The sequence below is a fragment of the Acipenser ruthenus genome, chromosome 17 (assembly GCF_902713425.1).
Source record: "Acipenser ruthenus chromosome 17, fAciRut3.2 maternal haplotype, whole genome shotgun sequence".
Taxonomy (NCBI): domain Eukaryota; kingdom Metazoa; phylum Chordata; class Actinopteri; order Acipenseriformes; family Acipenseridae; genus Acipenser; species Acipenser ruthenus.
Window position 1 is genome coordinate 28,592,869 of NC_081205.1, and position 16,516 is coordinate 28,609,384.

At 33.4% G+C, this 16,516-nt stretch overlaps 2 protein-coding genes across 3 annotated transcripts; both read right to left on the reverse strand.

Moving 5' to 3' along the window:
• Positions 1-325: 325 nt before the first annotated feature.
• On the reverse strand, positions 326-5,648 carry LOC117423310 (extracellular calcium-sensing receptor-like). The gene is made up of 6 exons (XM_034038856.3): positions 5,444-5,648; positions 4,813-5,104; positions 3,637-4,446; positions 3,320-3,547; positions 2,949-3,072; positions 326-1,940 (listed from the first exon to the last, which is right to left on the reverse strand). Exons 1-6 carry the CDS (start codon positions 5,641-5,643, stop codon positions 1,027-1,029), a joined length of 2,568 nt encoding a protein of 855 aa, XP_033894747.3. The 5' UTR covers positions 5,644-5,648; the 3' UTR covers positions 326-1,026.
• A 4,637-nt stretch (positions 5,649-10,285) lies between these two features.
• Positions 10,286-16,088, reverse strand: LOC117423302 (extracellular calcium-sensing receptor-like). Of its 2 annotated transcripts, XM_034038847.3 has the most exons (6): positions 15,869-16,088; positions 15,133-15,427; positions 13,765-14,580; positions 13,460-13,687; positions 12,244-12,367; positions 10,286-12,016 (listed from the first exon to the last, which is right to left on the reverse strand). In XM_034038847.3, the coding sequence occupies exons 1-6, from the start codon at positions 16,066-16,068 to the stop codon at positions 11,094-11,096; spliced, it is 2,586 nt and encodes an 861-aa protein (XP_033894738.3). In that variant the 5' UTR covers positions 16,069-16,088; the 3' UTR covers positions 10,286-11,093. The 2 variants fall into 2 exon arrangements, with proteins under 2 accessions (XP_033894738.3, XP_058846297.1); XM_058990314.1 differs by lacking the exon at positions 13,460-13,687.
• Positions 16,089-16,516: the final 428 nt, after the last annotated feature.

Sequence of the window (16,516 nt, forward strand, 5' to 3'; positions counted from 1 at the left end):
TCTCGTGCTGCAGGATATTCTCCATGTAGATTATAGCACAGTAATCCCGTCAGCGGTCACAGTTTAAATAAGACACGAGAGGGGGCATGTCTTAATAGGCTCTGTCCCTTTATGCTAACAGGGTACCGGAGCTTACACATCCCATTGGTCCTCAACCACACACTTCGGGCCAATGGGAACACATGGAACATGTGCACACACAGTAACTCACAGACAGGACCAATCACAGGGGATAAACAGACCATGCACTACAAGCTAAGACTGCACAGACACAGACAGAGGCCCATTAAACTAGTGGCAGGAAATACAGAGTGGGAAGGGAACACAATTACAGCAGGAATTACAGTACATAAACACAGTGGAAATACAGCACAAAAACACAAACTGCATTCAGATCAATTACTAATTTTATTTAGTAAATATTTGACATACTAGTTGACTGTAAAAGGGTGCTTTAGCAAGTGGGAGCACTGGTAAAACTATGCCGGTTTACTCTTTAATAATCACATCAACTGATGTCAATGAATGACATGTCCTGTAAGGATAGAAGAGTAAGTGCATGACAGACAGTGGATTTATGATGTTGCCAGATTTGGAGAAAATGTTTGGTTACCTGTAATTTAAAAGAAGCAAATATTCATCATTTTGTTCTACATGGTTTGAAATTACCTTATACAGTACATACATATAATATGCTAAAACACTTTGAAATGATCCTTAAATATTTCTGTTTTTTTTTTTTTTTTTATTAAAACAACTGTTTCAAACAAACACCTACAATCATATTTATATTTCTATATACCTGCATTCTTTCTGTGTGAAACTTATTGAAACTTCTTTGACTAACATTTTTATTTTCTGCTGTATAAACCTAGAAGATTGTGAATGCAATATAAAAATTGTAATTAAGTGTATGCTTAAATCTTCACACTTTAGAACACCTGTATACAGGTTAGAGATTTATTAAAAACAAAACAAAAAAGAGCAACATTTAAACATTCATACTGTAGAGTGTAAGCTTATTTTTCAAACTGACTTAGAGGGCACTTTTCCCATCAAATGTTTTTTTGTATTCTTCTCAGGTTTCAGTAATATAATATAGCATTTGGGAGCAAAAATGCAGAAAAGCAAACCAAAACTAGAAGCTAAAATAGCAAATATCTCTACGGCTACAGTGTACTTCCCAGGTGAACTGATATAAGCCGGGATAAAGGTGATCCAAACAGCACAGAATATGAGCATGCTAAATGTAATGAATTTAGCTTCATTAAAGTTATCTGGAAGCTTCCGGGCCAGAAAAGCGAGCACAAAGCACATGGCAGCAAGAAATCCAATATACCCTAACACAGCATAAAATGCTACAGCAGATCCCAGGTCACATTCTAAAATGATTCTGTCTTTGAAGGAGTTCATGTTTTTATGAGGTAAAGGAGGGGACATAGCCAGCCAAAGAGTGCATATTAAAGCCTGAATGAATGTGAATGCAAAAACACTTAACCGCTGCTGGGCGGGCCCAAACCATTTCATTGTATTATTACCAGGAAGTGTAGATCTAAAAGCCATTAACACAACTATTGTTTTCCCCAGAACACAAGATATGCACATGACAAATGTGATCCCAAAGGCAGTGTGGCGTAACATACAGGACCACTCAGAGGGCTGGCCAATGAAAGTAAGTGAACAAAGGAAACACAGTGCTAATGAAAACAGAAGAAGGAAACTGAGTTCAGAGTTATTTGCTCTTACAATGGGAGTATTTCTATAAAGAAAGAACACAATAGCTATAGCAGTAGTTAAACAGGCTCCAATCAATGAGAATATTATTAATAGTATCCCCATGATTTCCCCAAATGACAGGAATTCAGTGTCCTTTAAAATGCACTGCTCTCTTTGCTCATTTGACATGTATTCCACAGGGCACTTCACACAATCAATGGAATCTGAAAGAAAGGAATACAAATAATAATTAAAGCCTTTTGGCACATTCTGTTTTTTTTAAATTAAACCGTCATCTTCTGGTGCTTCTGCTGTACACAGCAACAGGGGCTATGAATATTATACTGTATGTTAGCTGTGTTTTAGCTCAGGCTAACAAAACGAAATTGAACAGAAAGGAGGGGAAAGTGATATCTGTTTTTGTCAATGTTGGTGTTTGTTATATAGAGTTTGCAAGAAAAGAAATGTCAGCTTGTGTACAGAAGCTGATTAGCGTCACACATTTTTTTTCTTGCGTTAACAAGATAATATTGTATTTATAAGATAATAATAGATTGTTTTCATCAGCGATAAAGATGTCATAGTGTAGCAGAAGTGATGTGCAGCTGGACAGTGAAAAACTGTGAAGTATCTCTATTACAATTCCCTAAATGTGAAAAAAAAAAAAAAAAAACATTTTCAATGGTGTCAGTTTGTGCAAGTTGAAATAGCTGGTTTTGTTGAAAAGAAAAAAAAAAACACATTCAGAATTTTCTATAACATATATTACAGTATATTACAATACTTTGTACTAGTTTATCATTAGGTACAACCATACACCCACTATACACGAGTGGTGTGAGTGCAGTAATTATTGTGAAATCATGCAATATTATCTCTTAATAACACTACTTATTGTGAAGCAATGCAATATTATCACAAAATAAAGTAATACATTTTTTTTTTTTCTTTGTAACGCTAATTAGCTTCTGTACTTGTGAGGAAATAATAAATAACAATAAAACATGGAATGGCACCATTAAATCTGCAAATACTTATTTTTTTTTACCTTCTGTTTGTTATGGCCCTATGTGTAGTATACATATGCAACTCATTTTATCACCAACATATTAATAAATATAATTTAAAAAATTGCTGGAAAACTGACCACAACTAATCTTACTTAGACTGTGTCTTAAAATAAGGGTTTCTAAAGATTTCCACTGGTGTTTCATTTATTGCTTTTCAATTACCTGTCTGATTGCTGATTTCTCCTTCAGCACATGGTATGCAGTCAAAGCAACAAACAGGCTTTCCTTTCTGAACAGCCTTCCGAGTGCCTGGAGGACAGCTCTCACTGCACACTGATTTTGGCACCTTAAAAAATAATTAACATTTTTTTTTTTTTTTTAATTGATGCTATAAGAATTGGCTGTAGAGATTTATTTATTTGCTATTATATGCTTTTTATTTTCTTGCCTATAAAAATGTTAGAAAATTATGCAAAAATTGACAAAGTAAGCTATGAAAAAATACTTTTCATGAAAATACAAATGTTGCATACTATATTTTATATATATATATTTTATATATATGTGTGTGTGTGTGTTTCCAATGGCCTCACCTTATCCTGATCACCTGTCCAAACAATGGGGATATTATTCATTATAAATCGACGTCCTTCTGCTAAAGATGCATCATAGAGACCAACTGTTACAAATTGTGTTTTGCCCTTTTTATTGAGCTGCCAGTTTACTAATTCATATCTTGCTGTTATATCCCCATTCTTATCAAAATAAACAGTCTCTCCATTCCTGGTAGTAAAATTAACTGTTTTCAGATAATGTAATACCTAAAATAAGGCAATAATATTAGTACAATGATGCACACATAGATTTAAATTGAATTGCTTATACTATAAATCATAATCCTTTACTCTACCTGCCACTGTTCAATCTTCATATGGTTTGTACATGTCATATCTGCAAATGGTCCATTTTTGCATGTAATCAGATTGTGTAGTGAATGGGCTATAGCATACATTGCTTTATAGACATTATTTGTAATTCTCAGCTCAGATACATCAGTGTACTGGTTGTTTATTTCTCCAAAACTCTCAGATCCTGTGCATGGATTAATATTTGAAGTATTTTCATGAGTAGTCAAGGTACAACTGAAAACTGTTTCCCAAAACGTGTTTAAACCCATGTTCCCTGGTGTGTAAGATGGACGAACATGCTGTAAAAATTCTTTCAATCCCGTTATTTGTGCATTACTGATAGCAAATCCAATTGCCCCACCAAGCACTCTGTAACTTGCTTCTGTTGCTAGAGTTTCCTCAGAAATCCAAGCTTCACTGCCTATCCACTGCAAGCCAGTGACATTCTGAAGCAACAGTTCTTTTAATAGAAAATCAGTATCTATGAAAGAAGTGAAAGCCACAATAACCTTTGAAGAAGATTCTTTTATAATATCCACAGTTTTAAGAAATTTCTCTCTTGGATTAGCTCTGTAAATAGCTTCTGAATATTCAATGCAAACCCCCTGTTCTTGGGCAGCTTGCACAAAGGTAGCCATTCCTGAGTTGCCATAATCATTGTCACTTCTGATTGCCCCTACCCAAGTCCATCCAAAATGCTTCACAAGCTGTGCCAGGGCTCTGCTTTGATAATAATCACTTGGTATGGTTCTGAAAAATGAAGGAAATGCCTTTTTGTTGCTAAGGCATGCACAGGTTGCAAAATAACTTATCTGTATTGAAAGAAATATGAAATAACAATCCTGCAAATGTTATGCGAAATGGTAAAGGGAAACACATATTTTATATAAAGTAATCTTAAAAACAATAACATCAATTTAACTATTCGTGGAACATGTTGTACTTTAAAGTGCTATATTTCTAATAAACACAATAAATTAAACTTTGTTTGCAGTAGGTAAAGGAACTTCTTTAAATGTATAGGTCACTACTAACATGATGTTTAACAGGTATGTCAGTTTACTGTTTATAAGTAGTTTTTAACCTATTATAATGTATTTCCAAATGTGTTGCTTTATTTGTACCGTTTTTATTTTTTATATAAAAAAATTGATTTTAAAATATAATACATTCCTCACCATTGGAATTTGAAACGGTCTAAGAGTTGTTGCGACTCCTATGCTTGGTGATGACCCAGATTGTCCTATAAAAGCAGGAACAGTAGATTGTTTGGTGCAGGATTTGAGATCCGTTATTTCTTCCTGTCCATTCACTAGAGCCAATGCTGCTCGTATTGCCAAAGGTATGGAACTACAATCGTCATATAACTTGTAGCCCAGAGAAACACCAGGAAGTAGCTCTGAACTGTTATTTATTTCTTCAATGGCAAAGATCATAGTCTGAGCAAATTGAAATTCTCTAAAATTTAAACTGAAAGGGAAATGCACGAAATAATTATACATATTTAAAAAAAAGGACTACCCTCCCAAATAGCTCAAACCCAAATGGCCCTTTCATGTAATTGTGATTAAAGTTCATGCAGCAAATATCCTACTGTCATTTTGCATTCTGCATTGTTATTAAAGGGAGACATTATAGGAAATTAAAAGAAATTAGCAATGTTTTCTTTCACAGTATAGAAAAGTTTTACATACAGATAATAACAAACTGCAATATTTATAGCAGAAGAAATAAATATTTAAAATAGAATAGTCTGTAACCTAATAATAAAACAAACATATTTTGAAATATTTTGTAGTTTTAACTTACTCTTTGCATTTTAGTGGTTGAGGCATGGCATTGAATGCAGGTTTGGCATTTACAAGGTTATCATGAAATGAAAAGATTCCCCCAATTATAATGTCTCCATCCTTCGAAAACAGAGGCAATTCTGGTCTGCCTTGTAGCCTGCAAACAGGGTTCTCCGCCCCTGTTAATAAAGCAGTTAATACTACTGCAAGGAGTAACATTTCAAAATGTTCTTTCTCATCAGACTCATGAAGATATGGTTTCACGTGTTTAAATAGTATGTTATGAAATCACCTGGGATTGAATGAGAGTCACTTCTCAGTCTCACCAGAGCGTTAATTCTCAAAGGCAAATTCAATTTCTGAATTAATCTGCCCCAGGAAAAAGAACAACTGAATATTAATCATCTATGTTTGAAACCAATGACTTAGCAATTGCTGATTTTTTTTTTTTTTTTAACAATGTGAAATCAATCAATAGCAAACAACAGGCTGTTGAAATGTGGTTCAGTACCAGGGCATCCCCACCATGCCCTACCCCTACCAATGTGAATTGCTTATCAAGTGCACTAAATAAAATAGTAAAGCCTTTTAGTTTTGCATTGGAAAAACAATAAACACAGACTGCAATTAGATCTTTTACACATTTTAATGAATATGCAGTTTACATTAGAGCAACTTAATGTAAATGTTATAATCCAGCTTTTCTCTTTAATAATCACTTTAACTCATAAACTGTAGCATTTTGTTTTATATGGAATTGACTTCTGAGCATAAGTTTTGTTTTTTTTTGTGCAAAAAAAAGTATGAAAACATGAAATTGTTATTATTATTTTAAAAAATGTGCTGCACTTTATTCAAACTGTGGCTGTAGATGAAAATATAGTTTACAGTTGAAATGTTCCAATACTGAAATAAACAAATTAAGATATCTCTAAACACTAACAATTAATCTCAGATAAATATCTTTGTATGAAATATTTATCATTCAAATCCTACAAACTGTAAAAATATGTTAGTAGCAGTCACTTAACAACAGGGCATGTGTAAAACGTATTACAGAATTTGTAGCATCCACTAGTGCATTGTAAAACCTGTCTAATCTGGCATCACATGGGAACAGACAATTCTGCCGGATAATACAGTGTGCTGGCTTGGTATGATATAATGCCCATTTTATATTTCATTTATATATTGTGTTATTGTTTTTTAAATGTGAATCTTTAAGCACACTAAAGTGACTTCGAGGGAACTTTTCCCATTAAATGTTTTTTTTTTATATTCTTCTCAGGCTTAAGTAATATAGTATAACATTTAGGAGCAAAAATACCAAAGAACAAAACAAAACTGGAAGCTAAAACTGCAAATATCTCTACAGCTATGGCAAATGAAATACACAGTAATATTAAGGTGGACCTTCGATGGACAAGAAAAGAAATATAATTTTTAGATACCATAGTAAAACTTGAAGAAGGTTCAATTGAGACGGACCTCTTCTGTGAACCTACTGACATGCACCAGTATTTGCACATGTCCTCTGCACATCCGATACACACTAAAAGGGCAATCCCAAAGGGTCTAGGAATAAGAATACGAAGAATATGCTCAAAAGAAAGTGACTATGTAAAACAAAGAAATGTATTAAAACAAATCTTAAAAAAAGAGGATACAAAGAAAGAATTATAGAGATGGAGTTAAGAAAAGTGGATAAACTAAAAAGAGATGATCTACTAGATTATAAAAATAGAGATAAAAAGGTCAAAAGAGTCCCATTAATAATGACTTACTCTAAACTTTTGCCCAATATTTCTAATATAGTTTGGAAACATTTGCGGATTCTACATAATTCAGAAAAATTGAAAAAAGTATTTCTTAAGGCCCCAGTTGTAGCATTCAAAAGAGAAGCTAATTTAGGTGATATTTTAGTTCACAGTAAACATAAAAGAATAATTGACAAAATAGGTTCTACGAATATGTGCACCAGTAGATGTAAAGTGTGTAAATACATGGACAAAAGTAAAAATATAATTAAACATAAGAACACCACATATCCACTAAAAACTAATACCTACATTAAAAATAGCAATGTTGTTTATGGAATAGCCTGTGAAAAATGTGATGAAATCAAATATGTTGGAGAGACTGGAACAACTTTATATAAAAGAATTCACCTTTCATTAATTAGAAATAAAAAAATGAATGAACCAATAGTACAGCACTTCACCAGTCGAGGACATGACATAAATGATGTAAAGTTTGTAGTATTAGAACAGCTAAAATTAGACAATGCGACATATGAAAGAATAAAAGAAAGTAAATGGATAAATAGACTGAACACGATTATGCCAGCGGGAATCAACAGAAAAGAATGAACTAATTAACTTCAATAAATATATAACATTTAAATAAATAAACAAAATTCATTCAAAAGTTGTGCATGCTGATGCGCTGGGGAGGCCAAATCAAGACTGATCCTCAAAGCCAGCATTGCATGATAATATAAATATAAGTTTATATAAAGTGATGTTAAATAGAATTAATACAGATTCAAAGATAGAAGTAAAAATGATGTCACAATATATAGAACACCATTACATCATGTAAGAATAAATAAATCATATAAACAATAACAAGTAGTTGTCATGCCGTCAAAAACCTATAAATACCTCCAATGTTTTGATTCAAACACAGGCTCCCTTGAGAAAGATATGTACAACATATAAAACGTTGGGCAGCTGGTTCTTTGAGCTAAAATATATATATATATATATATATATATATATATATATATATATATATATATATATATATATATATATATATATACTTATTAAAACATAACAATTTAAACGTAACTATCAATAAAACAAATGACACACACACACACACATACAAACGTGAATCTCATTCCATGACTAAAATTGAGGATACTAAGTAAATTAAATTAAAATAATAAAAATAATAAATCTTAATTTAATTAACGTAACAAAAGGTTAAATCACACTAAGGACATATATCCTCTTGTCTTTCTGATTGCTAAAATCTCAAAAAAAACTTCACAGCCCTGGGGGTGGGAATTGGCCTGACAGGGTGAGGATTAGCCTAGGACAGAACTCACCCGGGGTGAGAATAAACTGAACACTGTTATATGAGGAGGAGGTTAAATGTCAGCAAAACTTGCAAAGAAAATGTACAAAATGAAATTTACTGGTTGCATAAGTATTCAGCCCCTTATGTCAATACTTGGTAGAAGCACCTTTTGCAGCAATTACTGCTATGAGTCTTTTTGGATAGGTCTATACTAGCTTTGCACAGTAGGATGGTGACATTTTTGTCCATTCTTCACAGGAAAATTGCTCCATAAATTGCTCGCTATAAATTTTCTATTGCATTCAAGTCACGACTTTGCCTGGGCCACTCAAGAACATTAATTCTCTCCTTGTTCAACCACTCCAGTGTGGCTTTGGCTTTGTGCTTCAGGTCATTGTCCTGCTGAAATGTGAATTTCCTCCCCAGTTTCAGAGTCTTGGCTGACTAAACAGGTTTTCCTCAAGGATTTGTCTGTACTTTGCACCATCCATTCTCCCCTCTATCCTGACAAGCTTCCCAATCAGTGCTGAACTTATGAATGTGGAGTAGTTTATGTAGATTCTACATGTAAAGTCCAATTTGAAAGCGTCACGGAGTACGCTCAGGTGCCAACAAAATTTGAAAACTTTACGGGGGGTGAATACTTCTGCAAACCACTGTAAATATGAAAGTGCTTTAGCATAGAAAACTAAGAAGTCCTTTTAAAGGCAGGTTTGGCATCTACAAGGTTGTCGTGTAATGAAAAGATTCCTCCAATTGTAATGTCTCCATCTTTTGAAAACTGGGGCAAGAGTTCTGGTCTGCCTCGCAAACGGCAAACAGGCTCATCTGCCCTTGTTAAAATAGCAGTTAATATTACTGCCATGTGTAGCATTTCAAAATTGTCTTTCTGGTCAAAGTAAAAATAGGACCAGTTCTTGAGTATAATAATGTAGTGCAATGCTAATCACATGTGATGAAATTAATAAGTAAAGTTCTTATGCAATATTCATCTAGGCCTAAACCACTGTGAATCTCATGACTTAGCAATTGCAGAGTACTGTTTGATTAGTTATTAATGTATTTATTTATTTATTTATTTATTTAATTATTTAAATACATTTGACAGACATTATGTATGATGTATGCTATCTAAGTACAGTATCACTGGCAAGTAGACTTGAAAATATGGTACCACTTACAAAAACAAAGATGTGTTTGAACTATCCATTGTACAGTAGTTGCACATTTTTTAGCTGTGTTGAAAATGTGCCTACATGAATATTTAACTCAAATATCAGGAGTTTACAAGGGACATGTAATATGAAAATAAATGTCACTTAACAGTAATGCAGGGATGGAAATAAGACTCCCATTTCTTAGCCGTTTCACCCATTCCAGGTTTTAATATGTGCTTGATTAGCCCCAGTATACCCCCTGGTATTAGTATATAGTGGAGGTGGTCACCTGTCTGTCAGTCTGTCTGCGCTGTATGTATGTCATACTGTAGACTCTGGCCCTTCATCCGTTTCAATTACTAATTTAGGACCTGGTTCTTATAATGACCTGAACTGGAATATTCAGGGTCCACTACTCTTGACATTCCACTAATATACAGTATATATATATATATATATATATATATATATATATATATATATATATATATATATATATATATATTCATCATCAGATTACTTTATTATTTATATCTCTAGGTTGTTTTCATTGCTAGTTCTTGCCACATTGCATGTAAATATTTATTTCAGTTAAAGTATACAAATATGATGCCAGAAGTGTTTTATTAAATATGAATTTAAAAGGCAATTTGCCAAGCTTTTAGCCTTACCATAAACCCTGTCACAAATGAGAAGTCTTATTGTTCATGGCATAAATAACTGTTTATTTGTAAAGCAATGACCCATTTATTAAAGGTGATAAAGGTTAATAGATAATGGGGAAATATAACCACACGAAAATGCAGAGTAAATGTAAATGCTATAATGTGCGTCAATATACAGCTGTGGCCAAATGTTTTCCATCAACCAATAGAATTAACTAATTTTGCTTCATAAAGTCGAATGAAACCAGCTGAAAAAATGTTACGTTAACATATTGAATTACATACCGCTTTGTAGTTTTCCATATACTTAACAAAAAACTGACAATAGTTTTAAATGTGACATTTTGAAATTTAACATGAAATACTATACTACTCGTGGCTTGTGGTAGACATTTGCAATATCATTTTGATTACATGATATTAAATAAAATATCTAAATTATGTTAATATTTAATTTTTTTTTTTTAAATGATGTCTCAATCCTAAAATTCTAGGTGATACAAACTGTTTGGCCATAGCTGTACAGAGAATGTATATTGAAGCCTATCACCAGTGATCTGTCTAGGTGGTGTAAGGTTGCACTAAATAAAATAGTAAAGCCTTGTAATTGTGCATAGTAAAAACAATAAGCACAGACTACAATTAGATCAATTACACATTCTAATGAATATGTAGCTTACATTAGAGCAGCTAAATGTACATGTTATATCCTGTTTTCTCTTTCGTAATCACTTTAAGACTTTGATAAATCCCCATTTATTTATTTTTTTGAAAGTGACTTTGAGGACACTTTTCCCATCAAATGTTTTTTTGTATTCTTCTCAGGCTTAAATAATATAATATAACATTTAGGTGCAAAAATACAGAAGAGCAAACCAAAGCTGGAAGCTAAAATTGCAAATATTTCTACAGCAACTGTGTACTTCCCAGGTGAACTGATGTAAGCTGGGATGAAAGTGATCCAAACAGCACAGAATATGAGCATGCTAAATGTAATGTATTTAGCTTCATTAAAGTTATCTGGTAGGTTACGAGCGAGAAAAGCAAGCACAAAGCACATGGCAGCAAGAAACCCAATATACCCTAACACAGCATAAAATGCTGCAGCAGAACCCAGGTCACATTCTAAAATGATTCTGTCTGTGAAAGAGTTCATGTTTTTATTTGGAAACGGAGGCGATGTTATTAACCAAAAAGTGCAAATTAAGGCCTGAATAAATGTGAATGCAAAAAGAGTTAGCCGCTGCTGGGCTGGCCCAAACCATTTCATCATATTATTACCAGGAAGTGTAGACCTAAACGCCATTAACACAACTATTGTTTTCCCCAGAACACAAGAGATGCACAGGACAAATGTGATCCCAAAGGCAGTGTGGCGCAACATGCAGGACCACTCAGAGGGCTGGCCAATGAAAGTAAGTGAACAAAGGAAACACAGTGCTAATGAAAACAGAAGAAGGAAACTGAGTTCAGAGTTATTAGCTTTAACAATGGGGGTATCTCTGTAATGAAAGAAAACAATAGCTATAGCAGTAGTTAAACAAGCCCCAATCAATGAAAGGATCATCAGCAACATCCCCATGATTTCTCCAAATGACAGGAATTCAATGGCTTTTAAGATGCAGTGGTTTCTTTGGTTATTCGACCTGTATTCCAAAGGGCACTTCATACAATCAATAGAATCTGCAAGAAAAAATAAATAAAACATTAATTAATATCATATTGTAAATAAGTCTGCAGTTACACATGAAAATATTATTATTATTATTATTATTATTATTATTATTATTATTATTATTATTATTATTATTATTATTATTATTATAACATTTAAGTACAGATCCTCAGAGATGCAATGACAGGTTAGTGTAGTCAGTGTTTTATTTGTCCAGTGCTCCTTCTTAACCTACCTGTCTGATTGCTGATTTCTCCTTCAGCACATGGTATGCAGTCAAAGCAACAAACAGGCTTTCCTTTCTGAACAGCCTTCCGAGTGCCTGGAGGACAGCTCTCACTGCACGCTGATTTAGGCACCTTGGAAACAATTCCAATGCATTAAATTCTGTCTGCATACTCACGAGATTTAATAATCAAGACATTAATTATTGCATATATTACTTGAGGTCAAATTGAGATACATGATCGACATGTGACCATTTTCATATTCAACAACTACAACTTCCAAGATCCGATTGCATTGCAACATGTTTTTAAATGCAAAGACACAAAAGCTGGGATGGAATTAAGACTGCTATTGCATAGCAGTTACACCCATTCTAAGTTTTAATAGGAGCTTGATTAGCAACACTGTAAAGGTACTAAACTCAGGTGTATCGTATTAAACTCCCAAGTAAAAACAAGAATGAATCAAACTGCTATTTAATTTCAGTCAAGAGAAAATTGATATACTGGTAAAACAAACTGAACAAAAAATAAGTTTTGTTTTATTTTGTCTTTGCCTGGTGACAGGAATCTTGGCCACAAAATTATATAGCGTAGCAATTTCTTCATTTGTTAGTTGCTAGGAGAGGATAGTAGCCTACACATACAGTAATATTAGGATACATACGGAGAAGATAGGAACAGATGAAAGTTTATTTATCCAATGTAAGAAAATTAAACTAGTATTCAAATTACATTTATAAACCATGAAAATGAAATGAAGAGCTGGCAGACTCGAGAGTATGATTTTTGTTGACTGAGCATACACAATGGTTAAGATAATACAAAAACGTAAACCTAATTTATACATCTCTGTACCATAAATACAACACGTAAATACCCCGAAGAGAGGTATTTACGTACAGAAAATATTTATACATACAGATCATTATCTGTAATGTGTTTTATTTTTCTAAAAAACAAACTGGTAAAGTTATTTGGAAATGGAGGGGGATAACAGGAATATAACTTGATTTTTTTTTTATTATTATTGCAAAATGTATCAATTAGTATCCCCTGCTAGTGATGAATCTAGTGCTTATTAATTGGGTTTTAATCTCCAAGGCTGTCATTCACTCCTCCCTGCTGTGTGTTTATATTGCACACTTACATTTCTACACATATCTACAGTATGAACATTAATACAGCATTGACAAAGTTCAAATAGTATTAGGTAGACATTACCTTATCCTGACCACCTGCCCAAACAATACTGACGTTATTCATAATAAACTGTTGTCCTTCTGGTAAAGATGCATCATAGAGACCAACTGTAACAAATTTTGTGATGCTTTCCTTATTGAGTTGCCAGTTAACTAATGCATATCTTGCAGCTGGATCCCCATTCTCATCAAAATAAACATTCACTCCATTTTTGGTAGTGAAATTAACCGTTTTCAGATAATGCACTACCTACAAAAAGACAAGATGTTAGCACAATGATTCACAAAGGAATGTAATTCCTAATATTTTAAAACACAGTCACTTACCTGCCATGGTTCAATCTTCTTCTTATTTGCACATGTCTTACCAGCAAAAGGTCCCTGGCCACTTTCGCATGTAAACAGATTGTGTAATGAATGGGCTACAGCATACACAGCTTCATATACATCATTTGCAGTTCCTAGATCAGTTACATCGGTGTACTGATTCTTTACCTCTGCTAAATTCTCAGACCCTGTACATGGATTTACCGATGCAGTCTTGTTTTGGGTAGTCAGTGTGCAACTGAAAATAGTTTCCCAAAAATCTTTTAAGCCTGAATTCCCAGGGGTGTCAGATGGACGGACGTTCAGTAAAAACTCCTCCAAACCTGTAATTTCTGCATTACCCACTATGAAACCCAGCGCCCCACCCAGAATTCTGTAGCTTTCTCCTGCTGCAAGGTTTTTGTCAGAAATCCAAGCTTCACTGCCAATCCACTGAAAACCAGTAATATTCTGAAGCAACATTTCTTGTAACAGAACTGCCATCTCTCCTTGAGACAGGAAAGCTACAATAACTTTTGCAGTGCCCTTCTTGATAACATCTACTGCTTTAAGAATCTTCTCTCTTGGATCAGTTCTATAAATGGCCTCTGAATATTCAATACAAACACCCTCCTGTCTGGCTGCTTTCACAAAGGTAGCCATTCCTGAATTGCCATAATCATTGTTACTTCTAATTGTCCCAAACCAAGTCCATCCAAAATGCTTTACAAGCTGTGCCAGGGCTCTGCTTTGATAATAATCACTTGGTATGGTTCTAAAAAATGAAGGGTACTTATTCCTGTTACTCAAACATTCACAGGTTGCAAAGTGACTAATCTGGAAGTAACAGAAAAAAATGGATTTAAAATATTATTCAAGAATGAAAGAAAACATATCTGTATAGAAAACAAATAATAGAAAATGAAATAGAGATATTTTACATACCAGATATTTTGCTTTTCATTGAACACATGTTTCTGCATTTGAAAATCAGTGCAGTATTCGAAGCAGGTTGAAAAGGTAGTCAGTATAATCTTAATAGTAACATATCTAAACTGTTATCCTCTAATAACTACATAGTCTAATTTAAATAATTGTTATAATATTTCACTATTTTTTTTTTAAAAGCGTTATATTTGATGTTAATACATCGTACTCAGTTACACAAAGCATCCCTTTTAATTGCTAGTTGCTAGACCATGCCAGTCGTATGGGTCTGAATATAAAACTGTACAAAGTCAAGTTGACTTTACTGTTAGGATAGGTCAGAAGGATTTTCAGATTGATTTAAACGGGGTAACCCCAAAATATGTGTTATATAACTATTATAAATACATCTCTAATATTTTACAGTAGTAAAAGGTTTATAAAATATGAAGTATTTCTCACCACTGGTATGTGAAAAGCTCTTATGGTTGTTGCAATTCCTATAGTTGGTGAAGAACTAGATGGTCCTATTATAGCATGGACGGTAGATGGTTTGGTACAGGACTTGTTAGAGTACATATTTTCTTCCTGTTCATTCACTAAAGCCATCCCTGCCCTTATTGCCAAAGGTATGGTACTGCAGTCATCATATATCTTATAACCAAGTGATATACCAGGGAGTATATCTGTCCTGTTGTTTATTTCTTCAGTGGCAAATATCATAGTTTGAGCAAATTGGAATTCTCTGAATTTTACACTGTTGAGAATGAAAAACAGCACACGCTAAAAATATGAAAAGTACACACAGTTCATTGATAGAATAAAACATTGGACAAGTACTGTATGTTTACCTGTGACCAGATGTATACCTGCAAATTATGTATGGGATTACAATACATCAAAACCATTGTGACTTCTACTTATCCATCTGGTCATAGACAATAAATAATAATGCAATACATGTTATTGGTTCTATAATGTAAATATAATTCTGGTCATAGTGTAGGATTTTGTGATAAGCAATATGTATTGAATACTGCAACTACAGTGTCATTTCAGTTGAATATTAATGTACCTGTATCTGCAAGTAACAAATTGGATCAAACAAAACAAAAACATAAATATGAAAGTAACCTATAAATAACAATATTTAAAACTATTTTAAAGTTTCATTTTTACCTTTAATGTTTTCACTTACTTTTTGCATTTTAGTTGTTCAGGCTCTCCTTTAAAGGCAGGTTTGGCATCAACAAGATTGTGGTGTAATTGAAAGATTCCTCCAATTGTAATGTCTCCATCCTTTGAAAACTGGGGCAATTGTGGTCTGCCTCGCAAGCTGCAAACAGGCTCATCTGCCCTTGTTAAAAGAGCAGTTAATATTACTGCCATGAGTAGCATTTCAAAATTGACTTTCTGGTCAAAGCAAAAATAGGATGATTTCTTGAGTATATATACTGTAGTGCAATGCTAATCACATGTGATGAAATGAATATGAAGTAAGTTTCTTACTCCCACCAAAGCAGTAATTCTCAAAGGTATGAATCTGCCTTGGGAAAAAGAACAGCTGTGTAGTAATCATCTCATGACTTGGCAATTACGGAGTGCTGTTTGTTTATTTATTTAATTATTTAAATACATTTGACAGACATTATGTATGAAGTATGTTAATTATAAATACAGTATCACTGGCAAGTAAACTTGTAAATGTAGTTTCACATGTTTTAAATATGCATTGTACCGGTAATTACGAAGGTTTAGGATTATCCGGTTGTGTTGAAAATGTGCCGACCTCTATATTTAAATCAAATATCAAGGGTTTAAGGGACATGCAATATGAAAATAAATA

Excerpts from the sequence above, each read along its gene's own strand:
- LOC117423310 (XM_034038856.3), bottom strand. The coding sequence starts at position 5,643 with ATGTTACTCCTTGCAGTAGTATTAACTGCTTTATTAACAGGGGCGGAG. Across the intron at positions 4,447-4,812 it reads GACCGTTTCAAATTCCAATG|ATAAGTTATTTTGCAACCTG; the intron begins GTGAGGAATGTA and ends CTTTCAATACAG. Across the intron at positions 3,073-3,319 it reads GGACAGGTGATCAGGATAAG|GTGCCAAAATCAGTGTGCAG; the intron begins GTGAGGCCATTG and ends TTATTTTTTAAG.
- LOC117423302 (XM_034038847.3), bottom strand. The coding sequence starts at position 16,068 with ATGCTACTCATGGCAGTAATATTAACTGCTCTTTTAACAAGGGCAGAT. Across the intron at positions 13,688-13,764 it reads AGAAGATTGAACCATGGCAG|GTAGTGCATTATCTGAAAAC; the intron begins GTAAGTGACTGT and ends GTCTTTTTGTAG. Across the intron at positions 12,368-13,459 it reads GGGCAGGTGGTCAGGATAAG|GTGCCTAAATCAGCGTGCAG; the intron begins GTAATGTCTACC and ends ATTGTTTCCAAG.